Source organism: Diplotaxodon limnothrissa, linkage group LG16 (assembly GCF_057381915.1).
Source record: "Diplotaxodon limnothrissa isolate DT_005_m linkage group LG16, D_limnothrissa_male_GT1.1, whole genome shotgun sequence".
NCBI classification, from domain to species: domain Eukaryota; kingdom Metazoa; phylum Chordata; class Actinopteri; order Cichliformes; family Cichlidae; genus Diplotaxodon; species Diplotaxodon limnothrissa.
Genome location: NC_140611.1, coordinates 3144217 through 3162657, shown reverse-complemented (window position 1 = coordinate 3162657; position 18441 = coordinate 3144217). Strand labels below are relative to the sequence as shown.

General features: G+C 46.3%; 1 protein-coding gene across 1 annotated transcript in view; it reads right to left on the bottom strand.

Moving 5' to 3' along the window:
- Nucleotides 1–18441, bottom strand: part of fer1l6 (fer-1 like family member 6) — a 74503-nt gene that overhangs the window by 11385 nt on the left and 44677 nt on the right. Inside the window, exons 21-30 of the mRNA XM_085374006.1 lie at nt 16162–16286; nt 15135–15269; nt 14878–15027; nt 14694–14801; nt 14526–14588; nt 14302–14400; nt 6820–7045; nt 6118–6266; nt 5906–6028; nt 5764–5806 (exon numbers count right to left, since the gene is read on the bottom strand). Coding sequence (XP_085230132.1) covers nt 5764–5806; nt 5906–6028; nt 6118–6266; nt 6820–7045; nt 14302–14400; nt 14526–14588; nt 14694–14801; nt 14878–15027; nt 15135–15269; nt 16162–16286 — 1221 coding nt within the window. The remainder of the gene's footprint in view (nt 1–5763; nt 5807–5905; nt 6029–6117; nt 6267–6819; nt 7046–14301; nt 14401–14525; nt 14589–14693; nt 14802–14877; nt 15028–15134; nt 15270–16161; nt 16287–18441) is intronic.

Below are 18441 nucleotides of genomic sequence, written 5' to 3'. Positions count from 1 at the left end.
CAGGTGGACGATTTCTGCTATTGGTTTTATCGCAACTATTTTTAAAAAGGCACACAGCTTAAAATCAGTCAAAATCAGTGTCAGCAGCTTAGCTGCAGTTCACACGTTTCATTGTTTTTAATATTTTGTTTCACTTCAGCTCTTAGTATGGTATAACTTCGCTCTCTTCATGATGGCTGGCTCACGGACCAACAACATTAGGAACAAGAGCGGCCCACAGACCGACTGTAGCACATACTGCTTCAAGATGGTAGTGGACACCGAGTTGGGAAGAAAGAGGAGAAAAGAAACCTGTCAGATCACCATCCAGTTTGTCAACAATACAGGGGTGAAGATTTGGAAGTGTTAGGAATCCTGACTTTGGTCTTTGGAAGATCTTACCATGGCAGATAAACAAGCCAGAGAAGCTCTGTGGTCTCAGATGCAGGAAGCAACAAAGATGAAGACGAAGGTGCACTTTTGCATTATACATGGTTCATTAACAGTCAACAGATCTCAGTGATTCTATGAGTTTAATTTGTTTAACCTCAAATTAAAAAAATAAAAATAAATTCAGGACATTAAAAAACTACTATTTAATGCCCTAAATGAAAGTATAGAAAACATTAATTTGATGTCAACCATGAAACAAGGTATCATGACTCTGTTACCTAAACCTGGTAAAGACAAGAGCCTAACCCTCCTCTCTGAGGTTGATTTGAGAAGATGTAAGTTATTACTGGGAGATATCATGTCAAAATGCTCTCTAACTGCTGAGCGTTTGGTCTTGGCATGATGGAGGCACAGATGGTGGAGCAGGTGCAGGGAGCTGGAGAAACTGCTGGACTAGGCATCACGTCGAACAGAAGTGTTGGCAAACCTCACGTGGTCTGGTTCCTCGCCTGCACAGCTGCTGGGTTTTTTCCCCTCTCCTGTCCGGAAATGTGTCAGAATTGTTGTCTGAAGGTCAAAAAATGCCCAACAGATTTACTTTCCCAAGTGGACCATTTGCTATAATGGTCTACTTGTAAAATGGCGCCGGTGAGGTCGGCTGCCGTGCTGGATGCTCTGCCCTAACTTCTCCACTTTTTGCAGTTTTTCGTCACTTTTTGCTATATCTGCGATAATCTTGCATGGGCATCATGCAAAACACACAAATCCGCTACAGTAGAGACATTCTGGTTTCTATTGGTCTGCAGTACACGAACATTTCACCATGTTTAACTCCGGACCCAAACTGGCCAAAGGAGATCCTGAGAGAGAACAAAGGACGCGGCCCTAAGCGACGGCCTCGAGGTAAAAGAGCCGGCATCAGGAACAGGCTACGGGCTCGCGCACACCGCGCACCCATGCCCAGTATCCTGCTAGCCAATGTTCAATCCATCGAGAACAAGCTTGATGACCTCAAAGCCAGAATCAAGTTCCTGTCATGGATCGCTGTGTGGCAGGCAGGAGGAGGACCCAAAATGCAAAACTCACAGACACGGGGATGAACTCAAAAATTACAGCTTTAATGCTGGAGAGGCAGAACGTAGGAAATACGAAACTAAACTGGGAAAACTAAATACAAAGCTCGCCAAGAAACACAGGGAGGAACACACACAACATGAGGGAGAACGCGACTCCGAACAGAGGGAGACGCAGACAGAAATACACAGAGGGTTAACGAGGAAAGTGGGAACACACGGGGAACACACGGGGAACACAGCTGACACAGATAACCATAACGAGACAGGGCGGGGTGAACATAACACTGACGGGAGACAGGCAGAGTCAAACAGGAAGTACAGAGGTTCAAACAGGAGGAGAGAGAGCACGGGGAAAAACACAGACATAACGGGCTGAGGAAGACATGGAATAAAACACGAGGGCTCACAGTTACACAGGGGCACACAGGAGGTAACCAAATAAGGAACATCTTAACAGAAGAACCTAGGAACCAAGGCATGACTAGGGGATGAAATACAAAACATACAAAAACCGAGAATACCGGGCCCACATGGCCCGGGTCCATGACAGTTCCAGAGAGACATTCGGGACTGCAACCTCCTCTGCTTCACTGAGACTTGGCTGAACCCAGCGATACCAGACCACGCCGTGCAGCCGACGGGGTTCTTTTCGGTTTACCGCATGGACAGGACAATGGAGTAGGGGAAGAAAAGAGGTGGTGGAGTGTGTTTGATGGTGAACAACAGATGGTGCGACAGCACAAACATCTCCCCACTCACACGCTCTTGCTCGCCCAATCTGGAGCTTTTGATCGTTAAGTGTCGCCCTTTCTATCTCCCTCGGGAATTCACTGCGGTCATTGCCTGCACTGTTTACATTCCGCCTCACGCGGACTCGGACACTGCCTTATGTGAGCTACATGAGGCTCTCACACATCAACAAACACTTCACCAAGATGCCGCACTCATTGTTATGGGAGATTTTAACAGAGTGAATCTCAAACGGACATTTCACAACCTTCACCAGCACATCAACTGCCCCACCCGGGGCACGAGGACATTAGACCACTGCTACACCCCGTTCAAGAACTGTTACAAGGCTCAGCCCCTGCCGGCATTTGGAAATAGGACCATTCCGCCATCTTCTTCATACCTGCTTACAAACAAAGGCTAAAGCAGCAACCACCAATCAGGAGGGAGGTCGCTCGCTGGACGGACCAATCGGTGGCCGCGCTGCAGGACGCACTGGATGACGCAGACTGGGACATGTTTCGGCGCAGCTCTGATGACATCAACATGTTTACGGAAGCGGTTGTGGGATTTATCGGGAAACTAGCGGACGACACAGCAGAAAGAACTATCATCCGAACGTTTCCCAACCAGAAGCCGTGGGTGGATAAAAACATCCGCGACGCTCTGAGATCACGCACCGCTGCCTACAATGAAGGGCTTGTCTCCGGTAATATGGACCTATACAAGGCTGCGTCCTACAACGTGCGCAGCGCGGTCCGAAAGGCAAAGCGGAGCTACGGGGAAAAACTAGAGTCACAGCTACGACAGTGCGACTCTAGGAGCCTGTGGAAAGGACTGCGGACTATAACGGACTATAAACGACCAGCTTCTTCAATGATGAATGCAGATGCTTCACTGGCTGATGAGCTGAACACGTTTTATGCTCGCTTCGACGCCGCAGCAATTAAAACAACAAACGGCTGCGCGCGCTCGGAGTGCACCAGTGAAGAAAATGCATTCGTCATCACAGAGCATGCCGTGAGGAACACCTTCAGGAGGGTGAACACCAGGAAGGCAGCAGGACCAGATGCAATCCCTGGCCGGGTCCTTAGAGCCTGCGCTGATCAACTAGCACCGGTGTTCACGGAGATCTTCAACCTCTCCCTGGCCCAAGCTGTGGTTCCCACGTGCTTCAAACAGTCCATTATTGTCCCTGTTCCAAAGAAACAACAGCCCGCTTGCCACAATGACTACCGTCCAGTAGCACTGACTTCAATTGTGATGAAGTGTTTTGAAAGACTGATGAGAGATCACATCACTTCTTCACTTCCTCCCACCATCGACTCACTTCAGTTTGCTTACCGGACTAATCGTTCCACAGACGATGCCATATCTCACCTGCTCCACACATCCCTGAGTCACCTGGACACTGGCAGAGGGAATTATGTTAGGATGCTGTTCGTGGACTACAGTTCAGCATTCAACACAATAATTCCCTCTAAGCTTTTCACCAAGTTGACGGATCTAGGACTCAGCTCATCACTGTGTCAGTGGATCCTCAACTTCCTCACAGACAGACCCCAATCAGTGAGGGTAGGAAAACAAGTCTCCCCCTCCATCTCACTCAGCACTGGAGTGCCTCAGGGCTGTGTTTTAAGCCCCCTGCTGTACTCACTGTACACTTATGACTGTGTAGCCACATCCGACACCACCTCCATTGTCAAGTTTGCTGACGACACTGCTGTTGTGGGCCTGATCTCCGACAACATCGAGACGGCCTACCTGGAGGAGATTAGGAACCTGGAGACCTGGTGCCAGGAGAATAACCTCCTCCTAAACATCAGCAAGACTAAGGAGCTGATCGTGGACTTCACTACAAAGCAGGCGAGGAATTACAAACCCCTCATCATCAGTGGCACGCCAGTGGAGAGAGTGGACAGTTTCCGATACCTGGGTGTCCACATCACTCAGGACCTGTCATGGTCCTGCCACATCAACACCCTGGTTAAGAAAGCCCGTCAGCGTCTCTTCTTCCTCAGAAGACTTAGAGACTTCCATCTGCCACTGAAGGTGCTCAAGAACTTCTACTCCTGCACCATCGAGAGCGTCCTGACGGCAAACATCTGCACCTGGTTTGGGAACAGCACCAAGCAGGACAGACGAGATCTGCAAAGGGTGGTGCGCTCAGCCGAACGCATCATTCAATCAGAGCTCCCTGACCTGCTGTCCATCTACACCAAGCGGTGCAAGTCCAAAGCTAGGAAGATTATGATGGACCTCTCCCATCCCAACAATGGACTCTTCTCACTGTTGAGGTCTGGGAAGCGCTTCCGCTCCCTTAAGGCCAAAACAGAGAGAATGAGGAGGAGCTTCTTCCCCCAGGCTATTCGGGGCCTGAACCAGGTGTAGGACTGGACTCTCCCACACGTCACCACACGCACCACCACCCATTTCCTATAATCCTATAATTCCTATAATTTATAATCCTTATCTTTATAATCTCTTCTGCTATTTGCACATTCTTTACTGTAAATTCCTAAGTTAATTTGTAAATTTTTGTAGTAAACTGTAAATTGTAAATATTGTAAAACTTTTCTTCTGTCATTTAATGGTCGGGCATTGTACAGCTACAAGCATTTCACCCCCATGTCATACTGTGTATGGTTGTGTGTGTGTGACAAATAAAATTTGAATTTGAATTTGAATTTGATAGTCATATTTTGTTAGAACTTTTAGGATTTTTGAGGCATTACAAATTTAAATTGAGATTAAACTGGAAACGGAGTAACCAGGCTACATAAAGAGTTCCACGACTCCACCTCAAGTCCCCACTGTGCAGACTCCAAAAATGCAACATGGTAGCACCTAGAAACTGAAAATGTTGGCTTCAATTTTGTGTTCTCATTTTTTATATATGGTCCAGACACTTAAGATGGTGGGTCAAAAATACTTTTTCTCACAATCAAATCACAAGAAGAATGACTGAGAGTGGTTAGAGGCTATTTTCTGCACATTATTCAGTTCACACAAGGCACATTTCTGAAATTGTTCCTCGTCTATTGTAGGGTAAAGATCCTACAACACTCCAGGGAAAACCTGAACACTCAGACGATCAACTATGAGCAAGTACTTAGCAACGATGGAGAAACTCCTTTTCAACAGGAAGGAAGCACTGATAGAACTTTGGGAGGGGCAGCTCTGTTCTGCGACCGGTTGGGATGAGGGGAAAGAGAAGACAGCAGAGGGAGGCAGGACAAAAGGCACACTATGGGAGAGAGACAGTTTAATAATTACTAATATCGATGTAAACGTCCAGAAGTTGTCTGTAAACATGTGCAAAGTGAAAAGAGTGATCAGACCCCAACTATAAGCTTTTTATGCAAAATCTGGATACCATTATCCTGAATCCAAACTGGGAGAGAGGAGAGGTATCTTATAAGATTGAGTTTTTACCCAATTTGATAATTTCAGATTTTTCAATTTTCCCAAATTTTGTAAACTGTGTCACTCACACCTTGCAAAATAGGGAGCCGGTCCTCTAATACTGACCCTTGACCCTGAACAAAACACAAGCAGCTGCTCAAAAAGCACTGATCATATGTACCTTTGGAGACCTCAGAAAATGGAGAGTTGTCCCGTCGTTTGATCTGGAACATAATCAGGGAAGCATATGTTCACATCACATTTTAAAATTACTTAAATAATTGTTTGATCTTTTTAGACAACAGCCCAGCAATCTTAGACACCTCTCTCTCTACTGAGGCGTAGTATTTGGACCACCAGTCGATGACACTCTCAGCTGATTCATCTGCGATAGTCCGCTTCCTGCGTTTGGTGGAACGACTACGGGTGGACTTTGTCTTGCTCTCCTGGATTTAAAACATGTATACATATTTGAAAAATGTATAGAGAGCAGTTTATGTGACTGACAGAAACATTTTTTATTGTGTGAACTAACTATCATCTTCTTCTTCCTGGCTTCTTGCTTAGGAATGGGTGGAGCAGGTGGTGGAGCGGGTGGTAGGGGTTCATCCTCTACAGTGATCCGGAAATCTTGGTTAGCCACTGCTACAGCCGAACTAGTCTCTGGAGAATCCTGTGACCGTCCTGGTGGACAAGAGGCAGCTTTTAGGATGCTGTCATGTGAACCTACTATTGGAAATATCCTCAAAAGAAAATCTTTGTGGAAGGAGGGAATCGGACAAACGGCACATGGACACATCAGGTAATTCAGTCTGTCTAGGTTGACCAAAAAGGGTATTTCTATTACGTGAACCACAGTCTAATTGTCCTTTAATTAAATATGAATTAAGTAATTATTCATTAAGCAAGTTGTTAATCTAGCACAATGCGTGCTTTGTACAAGAATGGTCAGTTCTACAGGAAAATGTAGTGGCTGCTTTTGACCCTCTACAGCCATCAGTGGAAATAATTGCATTGTTGTTGTTGTTGTTTTTACCTCTTTATAGTCATTTTGTGGTTCATTTGTATTCTTTATGTACTTTTGTGTCAGGTGATCTTTTCCAAAGTCTCAGCAAAATACCATCCTCTGCAAGACTGCCACTGTTCTCCATAATGCATATGGATCATAACTAGTTGAATTAATATGCATGTCATAACCAATAATTATGTAATGAACAAATACACACACTAGCATTACCCTCAGCACTGTGTGGCTCTACTGTCATGGCAGGTCCAGGGGTGCTGATGTCTTTGGGTGGTTTGTGTGTCTGTATGGGTGCAGGAAGGGCTGGAAGTGGAATCGGTTTGAAAGCTTTGAGGTTGTTGATGATGTGGTTCCCAACAAGCGTACTGCGACCAAAAGCACGCCAGTCAACAACCGTGATACTGAGCGGAGGATGGAGATGTTCATTTTCTGGTAACTCCTACAGAACAGTAACAGAGTGCAGGTTTTTAAGTTGTACACAGTTACACGGTTGTGTTTTTCACAAATTCAGTCGATGCAGAAATAGGTCAGTATTTCCTCATCATAGCTGATTCAATTTACAGACCACCAAGTCACACCACCTGTCACCTCAAGACACTTTATATTGGTAAATACCCTTCAACAATAGAGAGAAAACCCAACAGTCCTGTCGTGCTCTCTGGCTCCAGGTTTTGAGATTTGAGGTTTCTTCTGTATTTTAGACCATTGTGGTTCTTTACTATGTGCTGTTGAAATTTAACCTTGTGTTTATGTGCTTGCTCATAGGGAGTCATTTGTTGGGGTTTTCACTCTATTGTGTAGTTTCTTTCCTTACAATAAAAGTGCCTTGATGGGATTATTGTTATATACATAACATAAATAAAACTGAATTGAATTCCTTGTATTTGTGCCTTTAACTTTAATTTGCTGACGACTGAGAAAATTGTCAGGCGGTGGAAGGAATACTTCGAGGACCTCCTTAATCCCACTGACACGTCTTCCGAGGAGGAAGCAGAGTCTGGGGATGAGGGGAATGACCCGCCAATTTCCGGGGGCGAGGTCACTGAGCCAGTTAAACAACTCCTTGGTGGCAGAGCCCCTGGTGTTGATGAGGTCCGCCCCGAGTTCCTGAAGGCTCTGGACGTTGTAGGGCTGTCCTGGTTGACACGCCTCTGCAATGTTGCGTGGAGATCAGGGGCAGTACCTGTGGACTGGCAGACCGGGATGGTGGTCCCCATCTTTAAGAAGGGGGACCGGAGGGTGTGTTCCAACTACAGGGGGATCACACTGCTCAGCCTCCCTGGGAAAGTCTATGCCAGGGTGCTGGAAAGGAGAGTTCGTCCGCTAGTCGAACCTCGGATACAGGAGGAACAATGCGGTTTTCGTCCTGGTCGTGGAACACTGGACCAGCTCTTTATCCTCTCGAGGATACTTGAGGGTGCATGGGAGTTTGCCCAACCAGTCTACATGTGTTTTGTGGACTTGGAGAAGGCATTCGACTGTGTCCCTCGGGGTGTCCTGTGGGAGGTGTTGTGGGAGTATGGGGTGTCTGGCCCATTGCTACGGGCCATTCGATCCCTATACAACTGTTGCAAGAGCTTGGTTCGCATTGCCGGCAATAAGTCGGACTCGTTCCCGGTGGGTGATGGGCTCCGCCAGGGCTGCCCTTTGTCTCCGGTTCTGTTCATAATTTTTATGGACAGGATTTCTAGGCGCAGCCAAGTGGCGGAGGGCTTTCGCTTTGGTGGCCTCAGAATCTCATCTCTGATTTTTGCAGATGATGTGGTTCTGTTGGCTTCATCGGGTGATGGCCTCCAGCTCGCACTGGAACGGTTCGCAGCCGAGTGTGAAGCAGCGGGAATGAGGATCAGCACCTCCAAATCTGAGGCCATGGTTCTCAGCCGGAAAAGGGTGGAGTGCCCACTCCAGGTCAGGGATGAGTTCCTGCCCCAAGTGGAGGAGTTCAAGTATCTCGGGGTCTTGTTCGCGAGTGATGGGAGAAGGGAGATCGACAGACGGATTGGGGCTGCAGCTGCAGTAATGCAGACGCTGCACCGGTCCGTCGTGGTGAAGAGGGAGCTGAGTGTAAAAGCGAAGCTCTCAATTTACCGGGCCCCCTTTCCCTGGCGGGTCGCGGAGTATGGGAGTGCCTACTGGGGTCAGCGGGGGAGCTGGCCCCAGGGAGGGGTCACCTGCCCCTCCCTTCCTTCCCTCCCCATCTCCAGCTGCCTCCCTCCTCCCGCTCCACCACAACCACCCACACATGCAGGGCCTTGGAGTAGGGGTATGTCACCAGGGTGCAGAGGAGGCTACCCCCCCCCCCCCCCCCCCCCCCTGTCCCCTTCTGGCTGCCTCTGCCTCAATTTTATCCCACAACTTAGACATTCACATTACTCACACTCTCATTACAAATACATATAGGATCTTGGGGGTGGGCACGATACACGGAATCCAAATTACCATCAGGGTGTACACCTCACCCCTGGCGTCGTTGCCCACCTCTCAATTTTAAATACACGTAGACATTGAGGGCTAGCAGGAGGGACTATGCGCTCACCTGCTGCTCTCTGGCAGGTAGCTCCAAGCCCTCCTGGGTTTTAAATGCACCTTAGAACACACATGCATCAACATTACAATGAGCGGGTGGAGGGAGGTTTGGAGTCTTCTCTCACCCCCATTCTCTGCGGGGGGGGCTAGGAGGAGGAGTTGGCCGTCCGACTGCGGTCTGGAGTGTGGGGCCTCCCTGCTGCTGCGGAGTCGGGGCGGTCTGCCTCTCCCCACCGCAGGGAAAAGGGTAACACCACCTGGGTCTGGGTGCAGTTCCCCCCTCCAGGGGCGGGGGCACCTAGACCCGGTTTGTAGAGTACGCTTGGGGAGTGTGATCGTGTGTACAGCGTCTCTTTATGTCTGTCTCCACGTTGGTTGAGTGTGGAGTAAGTGCATATGAGAGCATGAGGGTGGGAATGGATGTTTGTGTCTGTGTGTGCCTGTATGTCTGTGTCTATATGTCAGGTTGGGTGTCAGGCACCACCTCTCTGGGGACATCTCAGGCCCTCCAAGGTTTGGAGGCCTATCTCCACCCACCACCACTTCCCCTGCCAGTGGCGGACCCCCTCAGGTGTCGGTGCGTTGGTGGTTCTTTGTGTCTGGGGGTGGGCGTCCGGGTACACACCGGCTCACTCCTTGGCGGCCGCTTATCGGGGCCTGGAGCCTGGGGCTCGCTCGGGCCACTTCGGAGGTGGGGTGCCCCCGGCCTCTCGGCCTGGGGCTCGGTCACTCAGGCACGGCTGGCTGCCGGCGGAGCTCACGGGCGCGTCACTGCAACTCCTCCTGGCTTCTGCTCCGCGGCTGCTGAGTGAGCCCTCATCTGGGACTCTCCTCAGCTCTTTCTGGGACAGTGGTGCGGCTGCCCCTCTGTTGGTCTTCCTTGGTCTCTTGTGTTCTGGGGGCCTCTGGATGTCTGGAGTTTTGATCTCCTCCATACCTGCTTCATGCCCTGGAGGACGGGGCTGTGGCCCCCCCACACTCCCTAGCAGATCATTACATGGAGAAACCTGTGGAATGCAAGCATGCTGATCCACACAGGTGTACACACGGGTCTTCACAGACGCGGACTACAGCTTTCTTGGCTGCTGCCTCAAAGCACATTGTACGCTGTCTATCTTGCGTGCTGCACAATATCGTTTATTACTTAGCATCTACTGATACCTACTGCTAGCTAGTCTATTGTGATGGTGCCGTGTTTTTTATTATGTTGCTCTTTGTTGCTTGCTTTCTCTTCTGTTTTTTTTCTCCATACAGGTGACCCAGGTGTTTGTTTTTTTGTTGTTGTTTGTTTGTTTTTTTTTCTTTCTTCCCCCCCTTCTCACCGTCTCTTCTCCCCTTTGGTTTTCTTTCTCTCCCTCTCTTTCTTTCATTCTTTCCCCCTGTCCTATCCCCCAGTCATGTCTGTCCCGTTTGTAGCAACTGAAAATAAAATAAATTCATAATTATAATAAAGGTCAATCAAATGGACCAATATGGCAAGGCCATGATGATCCACTTGGTAAAATAAATCCGCTTGGCATCTTTCTTGGCCTTAAGACAACAATTCTGATGGCTAAAGATCCAAACGGGACACAAAAAATAAAAAAAAAATAAAAATTTTACCGGTCGATCTACGTCTCTACCCTCACCTATGGCCACGAGCTGTGGGTAGTGACCGAAAGAACGAGATCGCGGATACAAGCGGCAGAAATGAGCTTCCTCTGAAGGGTGGCTGGCCTCTCCCTTAGAGATAGGGTGAGAAGTTCGGCCATCCGGGAGGGGCTCAGAGTAGAGTCGCTGCTGCTCCACATCGAAAGGAGCCAGCTGAGGTGGTTCGGACATCTGACAAGGATGCCTCCTGGGCGCCTCCTGGGTGAGGTGTTCCAGGCATGTCCCACCGGGAGGAGGCCCCGGGGCAGACCCAGGACACGCTGGAGAGATTATATCTCTCGGCTGGCCTGGGAACACCTTGGTATTCCCCCGGATAAGCTGGAGGAGGTGGCTGGGGAGGAGGAGTCCTGGGCTTCTCTGCTTAGGCTGCTGCCCCCGCGACCCGGCCTCGGATAAAGCGGATGAAGATGGATGGATGGATGGATGTGCCTTTAACTCCTTGCTTAGTTGACAACAGGTTTGTTCAGCCTCTTTTGGATTCTGCTCCTCCAACGTCATCTCGTATCTTCTCTTTCTGAGCTACTTCAGCGTTAACCCTGAGTTTTCTGTACGAAAGGTTTCTAATAGTGTCTACTGTCTTTGTTTCCCTAATGAGCATCAGTAATAAATAAATAATATAGATTTTTAGACCCATCTTTATTGTGGCTGTGGTGTTCGTGGTCAGAGTTACATTACATAAAGCAGGGGTGGGCAACTCCAGGCCTCGAGTGCCGGTGTCCTGCAGGATAGACATTACCCTGGGTCAACACACCTGAATCAAATGATTAGTTATTTAAGAAACACAAGTATTTGTACTTCTTCTTAAGTACACTATGGCTTTAATTTTGCCCCCTCTGTTAATCAGTGAAGCCATGAGACATGAGCCTGAGACATGTCTTAGGTTTTAGAGATCTTAAACATTAGATTTTAGTTTTGGGAGGATGAGACATTTTTAGTGTAGTAAGCAGACTGTGTCTGGAAAAATGAAGCGATTATGAACAGATCCAGACAGCATGAGCTGGGAAATAAACTCTGGGCCTGATCCAATCTGAATCTGTCTAATTTGTTTTTTCTAAAAACACAACAATAAAAAGAAAACTCTTTAGAATAGAGGCTCCAAATTTAATCCTATTACTAAAAAATCTTATAATAATATTATTTTTAGTATTATTGTTATTATTAGCTATGTATGTGGCTACATTAAGGGCTACATATACAGCAGGGCATATTAGTCATACAGCCACATCATGTGGAAATAATCACAGATACCTGAGAACGTACGGTTACTCTGTAACCTTGGTTCACTGAGTAACAGAGGCTTCACTCCTACATATTCCATGTGTATGGGATAAGTGCAGATCAAATGATCACCGGTTTCAGGTCGCACAGCTGTTTTATAGGTAAGCTGTGGGCGTGGCCAGGCCAGCCAGAGTGTCTTAAAGAAGTATCCACATGCCAGGACCCAGGGGGGGTCCTACCCCATACATACGGAATATGTAACAGGGTGGAGGGATCTCGATATAACAGAGAATATGTTTAACCCTCTCAGGCTCAAATTAAACTTTTTGTTGCTAATACACAACCAAGTCCTGAAGTGGTACTTCTGAGTAAAAAAACACTCATACATTATGTATGTGGGGTAATCAGGTTGTTAGTTTTTAACTACTGCTTCGAGAGGGTTAATAAGAACATGTGGGTGTCTGCGGAAAACAAGTTGATTTCCATTTTGTATGAAATCTTGAATTTGTCCTGATGCAGTGAATGTGGAAAGTCTTGTGATTTCTAGGATGTTAGAATTTCAAAAAGCTGCAGCTATAAAACTTGAAAATGATCATGGATTCACTTGAAGACAGCTTGAACATGAATATATGACGGTTGATAACGGCTTGGTTGTTATGTTCTTAGATATGGGTAAATGTTCCTATGTATCAGTGTATATTGTCAGGCAGGCAGGATTGGACCTAAACGCTGAACTCGTAAACGGAAAACAAAACTTTATTAACAGAGAGGCAAAGGGCAATACGAAACTATACTGGGACAAACTAAAACTAACTCACAAGGAGGCACGGGTAAACCACGGGGAAATGCACACAACACCGAGGGACGACGCGACTCAGAACAGAGGGAGATTCTGACATAAATACACAGAAGGTAATGAGGGATGTGGGAACACACGGCGAGCACAGCTGAGGACAATTACGCACAACGAGACAGGAAGGACACGGAACTGAAAATACTGACCCAGTACGTGGACCTTAAACGTAGCACAGGAAGAACACAGAGATGCAGAGAGAGAGGGCACAGAGATAACGGCTGGGGAAACATGGAATAAAACACGAGGGGAAACAAGGCGCAGGAACTCAGAGCTATATGAACACAGATACACAGAGGAAGATACAGGAGCAAAGACACGGGGAGATCTAACAACCAAAAGCTAAACATATCCACCGAGGGACAAGGACTGTAAACTGACAAGGTGGACTCAATACAAAATGACAAAACACAAGAAAAACCGCTGGGTCATAAGACCCAGGATCGTGCCATATGTGTCGCATTTCCCTTTTAGTTTTTGCAAGACTTTAAAGACTTTAAAGGGTCTTGTGCTAAATAAAGAAATGTTGTGGAATTCTGTGATAGAAATTAAAAGTAGCCGTGAGATCGAGTAGAACTAAGACTGAAAGTCTCAATGACTGCATGACAGGTCCTGAGATGGTTACGTATCACAAGTACAGTCAGTTGATTATTAAGTATTAATTCAGTTATATATTTTGTCCAAATATTTTGGAAAAAAAAGTTTATAACTACGACTACATTATTTGTTCTTGAGTAGTCGAGTGATTTTAGTACATTTCAGAGAAAAATGCCAGTCTCTAAAGAGCTGTTGATGGTTACTAAATGAAATAACTTTTTTACCAAATTGTGTTCTGATTTTAGAAAAAATGTTACAGAAAAAGTGTTTGCATGGTACAGGTGTGCACTCGAGACTTGGCTCCAAAACTTGGACCATGTGTCCTCTTTGTGAACGGAAATAACACGACTTGCTTCGAAATGAAGAATGAATCTGTCAGAAGTTAATTCTCCAGGATTCGGTAGAGGTCACAAACTTGACCTTCCAGCTGAGCTACTTTCTGACTGTGGCATTGGTAGCAGCACTTGGGTCTCACCTGTGTTTACTGTGAAGGTAGTAATGCACGTTAAGTAATTACAGAGTTATTTAAAAAAATAAAGTAAGCAGTGAGTAAAACAATATGATATTAAATGGACAGCAGTCAACCAGATCATGTTGTGTAGTAATGACGTCAAACAGTTTTGTATCTTGTGCTATATTTGCTGATATAAACTGAGATACTATAACCCACACTACACTGTACTGTTTAAAATGGATCGAATTCCTAATTAGTTTACTGAATAATACTGAAAGTCTGAACTTCAATCACATCTTGATTATTTGAAAATCATTGATGCAAAATGAAAATCAGTAGCAGCCCTGGGTAATGGCTGGGCTCCAGTTTTAAAATGTTAGAGATCTGTTTGTCTTACCAGCTCGATGGCATCAACGAGTGTGGTGAAGTTTGGGTTGGACTTGTACTTCTGAATAACAGAAGAGCGTAACGTCTTACCAGCACACTCTATAATGACCTAGAGAAAGGCAGATATTAAGTATTAATATCTGGCAGATATTAATTAAGCATATTGTGATCCTGGACACCAGCATATCAGGTCCTAGAGAGAACACAGGTACATTGTAAAGATTGTGTTTGTACCTGTGGCCTATCCACAGACAGAAGTTGGACTTTCTTCAGTTCCCTCAGACCCCAGAATAATACCTATTGAAAAAATACAGTTTTTATATATTTATTTGGGGGGGTGAGAAAAAAGATAGGGTTACTAGTCTCAAATCCAGACACGTGCACACATTCATGTACTCAAACCTCTAGTCTGTAGGTGCTGAGGACAGGCCTGATATATGCAGGAACTGTGTAGATGCCTCCATCTTGTTCCTCTAAGTCTGGCAGACTCTGCTGTTCAGAGTGTGAGATCTACACAATCATAATAAGTCAGGAGTCACTCATGCAATATTATGATGGAGCATGTATGGTTATTTAAAAGACTGACCTGCAGCAATTCAAATGCAGCCAGCAATTCTCCCCCTGGCTGGCTGCCACAGTGCAGAGCGTTGTACTGGAGAGTTGGAGGTGTGTAGGGAGCAGAGGACAGACAGACCTCGGGCACTGCCACTGTGGCACCCAGATACTCAGCCTTTCCCTGCACACACCAGAGTGAGCTCAGAGAGGGGAGAGTCAGGCAGGAACATAGCTAAAAATAATAGTTCAAATAACTTGATTGAGTCTTTTATTTGAATTAGGGATTACCAATGCGTCGTCATCATACACCTCTATGAGGATATGTGGTGGCTCTCGCTGGATATACTGCAAATCTCCACTCAGCAGCAGATGGCTCATTGGCAAACACTGATTCCATGTAGGACTGAGAGTCTGACTGATAATCTGACAACACAGTATCACCAAGCAAATCAGACTTGGACACGACCAGCTTGAAAGCAAACAAAAGCAGCAAATTCTGGAAGTCCAGGAAGGTCCTGGACCTTCCTGGAACAGAACTGCTTTTCCAGCATATCCTCAAATGTTGAGTCAGACTGGGGTACTTGAATTTGACATTTACAATTTGGCAGGGCACATTAACCTACCGAACGAAGCCAACCAGGACATATTGCTGCCATGAAGGAGTATTTATGGCTACATAGTCCCATACACATCTGTAAAGCACTGTGTGTCCATTTTAAACTTTTAACCGTCTGACCACCATTTGGACATATTATAATGAACCATGTTATCATCTATTACCTAATTATCATCTTTCCACAAATGGAAACACATGTTATAAACAGACAAAATATACTGCTCAAAAATATTAAAGGAATACTTTTTAATCAGTCTCTAGATGCAAACAGCAAATGCCTCTGGGGCTTCATGGTGCCAAATCTGGGACGCTCTACCAATTGCTCTTAGAACTGAAGAAGCTTCTCGGATGACAGGTGAACATCTTCAAGAAACTTAAAGAAGTCTGGTCGCTTTTCTTTCCAAGCTCTTTAGATCGCCACGACCTGCATGATTGAGAACCTTTACAGAACTGTTGCATCGTTTTGATTTCCTTTTATTACTTTGGTGTTTGGGGTCTTTGAAATCAGCCCTCTGTAGGTCGTGGCATCTTGCTGTTACTAACACATTACTCAGTGCATATTAGTGTAGATACCACATTATTTTTCCCTGCGGAGATCTTTTTTCTAAGTGTTCCTTTAATTTTTTTCCACACACACACACACACACACACACACACACACACACACACACACACACACACACACACACACACACTTACATTGGTGGTTTGACTGTGTGACAGAAAGGTGACTCGAGCAAAGGGATCTGACAAGCCAGTGTTGTCAGCAGCGATCAGGCCACGAGCCTGATACATGTGGCACCTCAACTGGAACTGATGCTGCTCTGCAGACACACAGACACAGCTGGAAATGTAAAACCTTAAGGATGAACTGCCTGGTCCAGAACAAAACTGAAAGTTTGTTAAAAAGTTATTGTTAGGGTTTACTACAGGTGCAATGTCAACGTTGTCTCTAAATGGTGGGTACACATAAATTGCTGTAGTTGAATTATTTCCATGTGTATTACAAGAGTTTTGCTTTCAGAAGGAAACATTTAATTCAATGCAGTTGAGTTGTCATGATCATGCATTCCTCCTGATACTCCTGCCATCTCTCCCTCGGCTCTCTCTTTTCTCTCTGTGTATGTGCGTGTATGCGATAACCACACCACATCTTCCAGGGGCACGATCCCCCTGGGTCTCCTCCCTCTGACCAGTGACACACCTGCAGTAATCAACTCACCTGTTCCTCATCTGACGTTCCTTTAAATACAGAGGACGTTCTTTCAGCCATCGCTTGAGCGTTAAACCAACTGCAGTAGATACTCACCTCCAATCTGTAAGTCTGTTTACCTATTTCCATGTTCCCTTTTCCTCATCCATCCTTTCTTCTGTCCAGGAGACTGATATGTTTGTCTCGTGGACGGTTCTGTTCAGAGGAGAGGATCCCGTTTCACCGTCCTGTTTGAAGACGGAGGATAAATCTACCGGACTATTGTAAATAGAGACTGTGGATTTTTCCCCTTTTGATAGACACTGTAAATAGTACCTGCACTTCACTGTAAATAAATTCGCTGAACTGGCATCCTGGGTCTCGCTTTTGAGTCCGTCTGCTCAAAGGTTATGACAGAGTGCTTGGACTCCGTTCAGCACTCTCTTGTCCAACAGGAAGCTCAGCTGGTGAGCGTTTTCCAAGCCCTGCTCAACGACGTGCTAAGACACTACCTCAATAGGTTTGTTTTCATTTATTTAGATGACATTCTGATTTTTCCCAAATCTCTTTCTTTACACGAGTCACATATCCGTTTGGTGCTGCAGCATCTCCTAGATAACCTATCTGTGGAGGGAGAGAAAGTTTCACGTTGACTCCGTCTCCTTTTTAAGCTACATTGTTGAGAAAGGACAAATTAGGGCTGACCCAGCAAAGATCCAGACGATAAATGATTGTCTCACACCAACAACCATCGATATCGTGTCGGATTGTGGTCCCCAGTTCACCTCCAGTATATGGAAAGAGTTTTGCACTGTCCCAGGACCCCTGGCTAGTCTTTCCTCTGGTTTTCCCTGCAGACCAGCAGCGAGCTGGTGTGTGGTGTCCTCCAATCCTTCCCAGCTAGCTGCAGGGCTCTCATCGTTCAAGGCTTCCCTGGGGTATCAGCCGCCTTTGTTTTCAACTGTTGAAGGTGAGTTCTTTGTACCTTCTGTTGAACACCATCTCTGCAGGTGTCAGTGACTTTGGAGGGCAACACAGGCTGCTCTGCATCAGACCAAAGAACTGAATAAACGATGTGTCGTCACAGGACTACTTACCGGGTCAAAAAGCATGGCGTGGTGGGTTGGTGCAGCCGACTCAGGGGGCAGTGAGCCCACTTGACTCGTTATACCGTTAGCTTCTAGGGTTAGCTTCTCTGCCATATTTCATCCCAAATTTACTTTAAATCTTTCCAGTTTAGTTAGAGTGCTAACCAGTATCGAGTGGTAGACTAGTAGGAGTTGTTTCAAACCTCACCATGTGACTCACCATGACTCCCCTAAATGGCCTCCTACTACCAGGCAGTACACTTAGCCTTCATTCCTAGGTGTAAGGTATGTGAAGACCTTTGCTCAACTTCCTGTGGCTCAACTTCCTGCCTACAACCACATTAGCTCCGGCTGACTCTTTAATCAAGCCAATGATGAAAGTCAATGCTTGGGCTACGCAGTGATTGTCCCAATGATACCTTGGGTTATAACCATTGCCCAGTCTTCTACACCATGCCAGTGTGGCCACACTAGCTGGGAGGAACCTCTCACAGTACCCTTCTTGCCACTTGAACAGAGTAGAAGAAGGAGCCGACAGGACCTACCTTACCAAGGTGAAATATGCCACGAGTTACAGAGTCACCAACTCTCACTTTTGAGGTGCATGTGTTCTGTGACACAGAAAAAACTAATGAATCTGTAACTTATCTGAGGATCACATGTTTCCATGGAAATATTCACACTTCACCCGTGATGGCC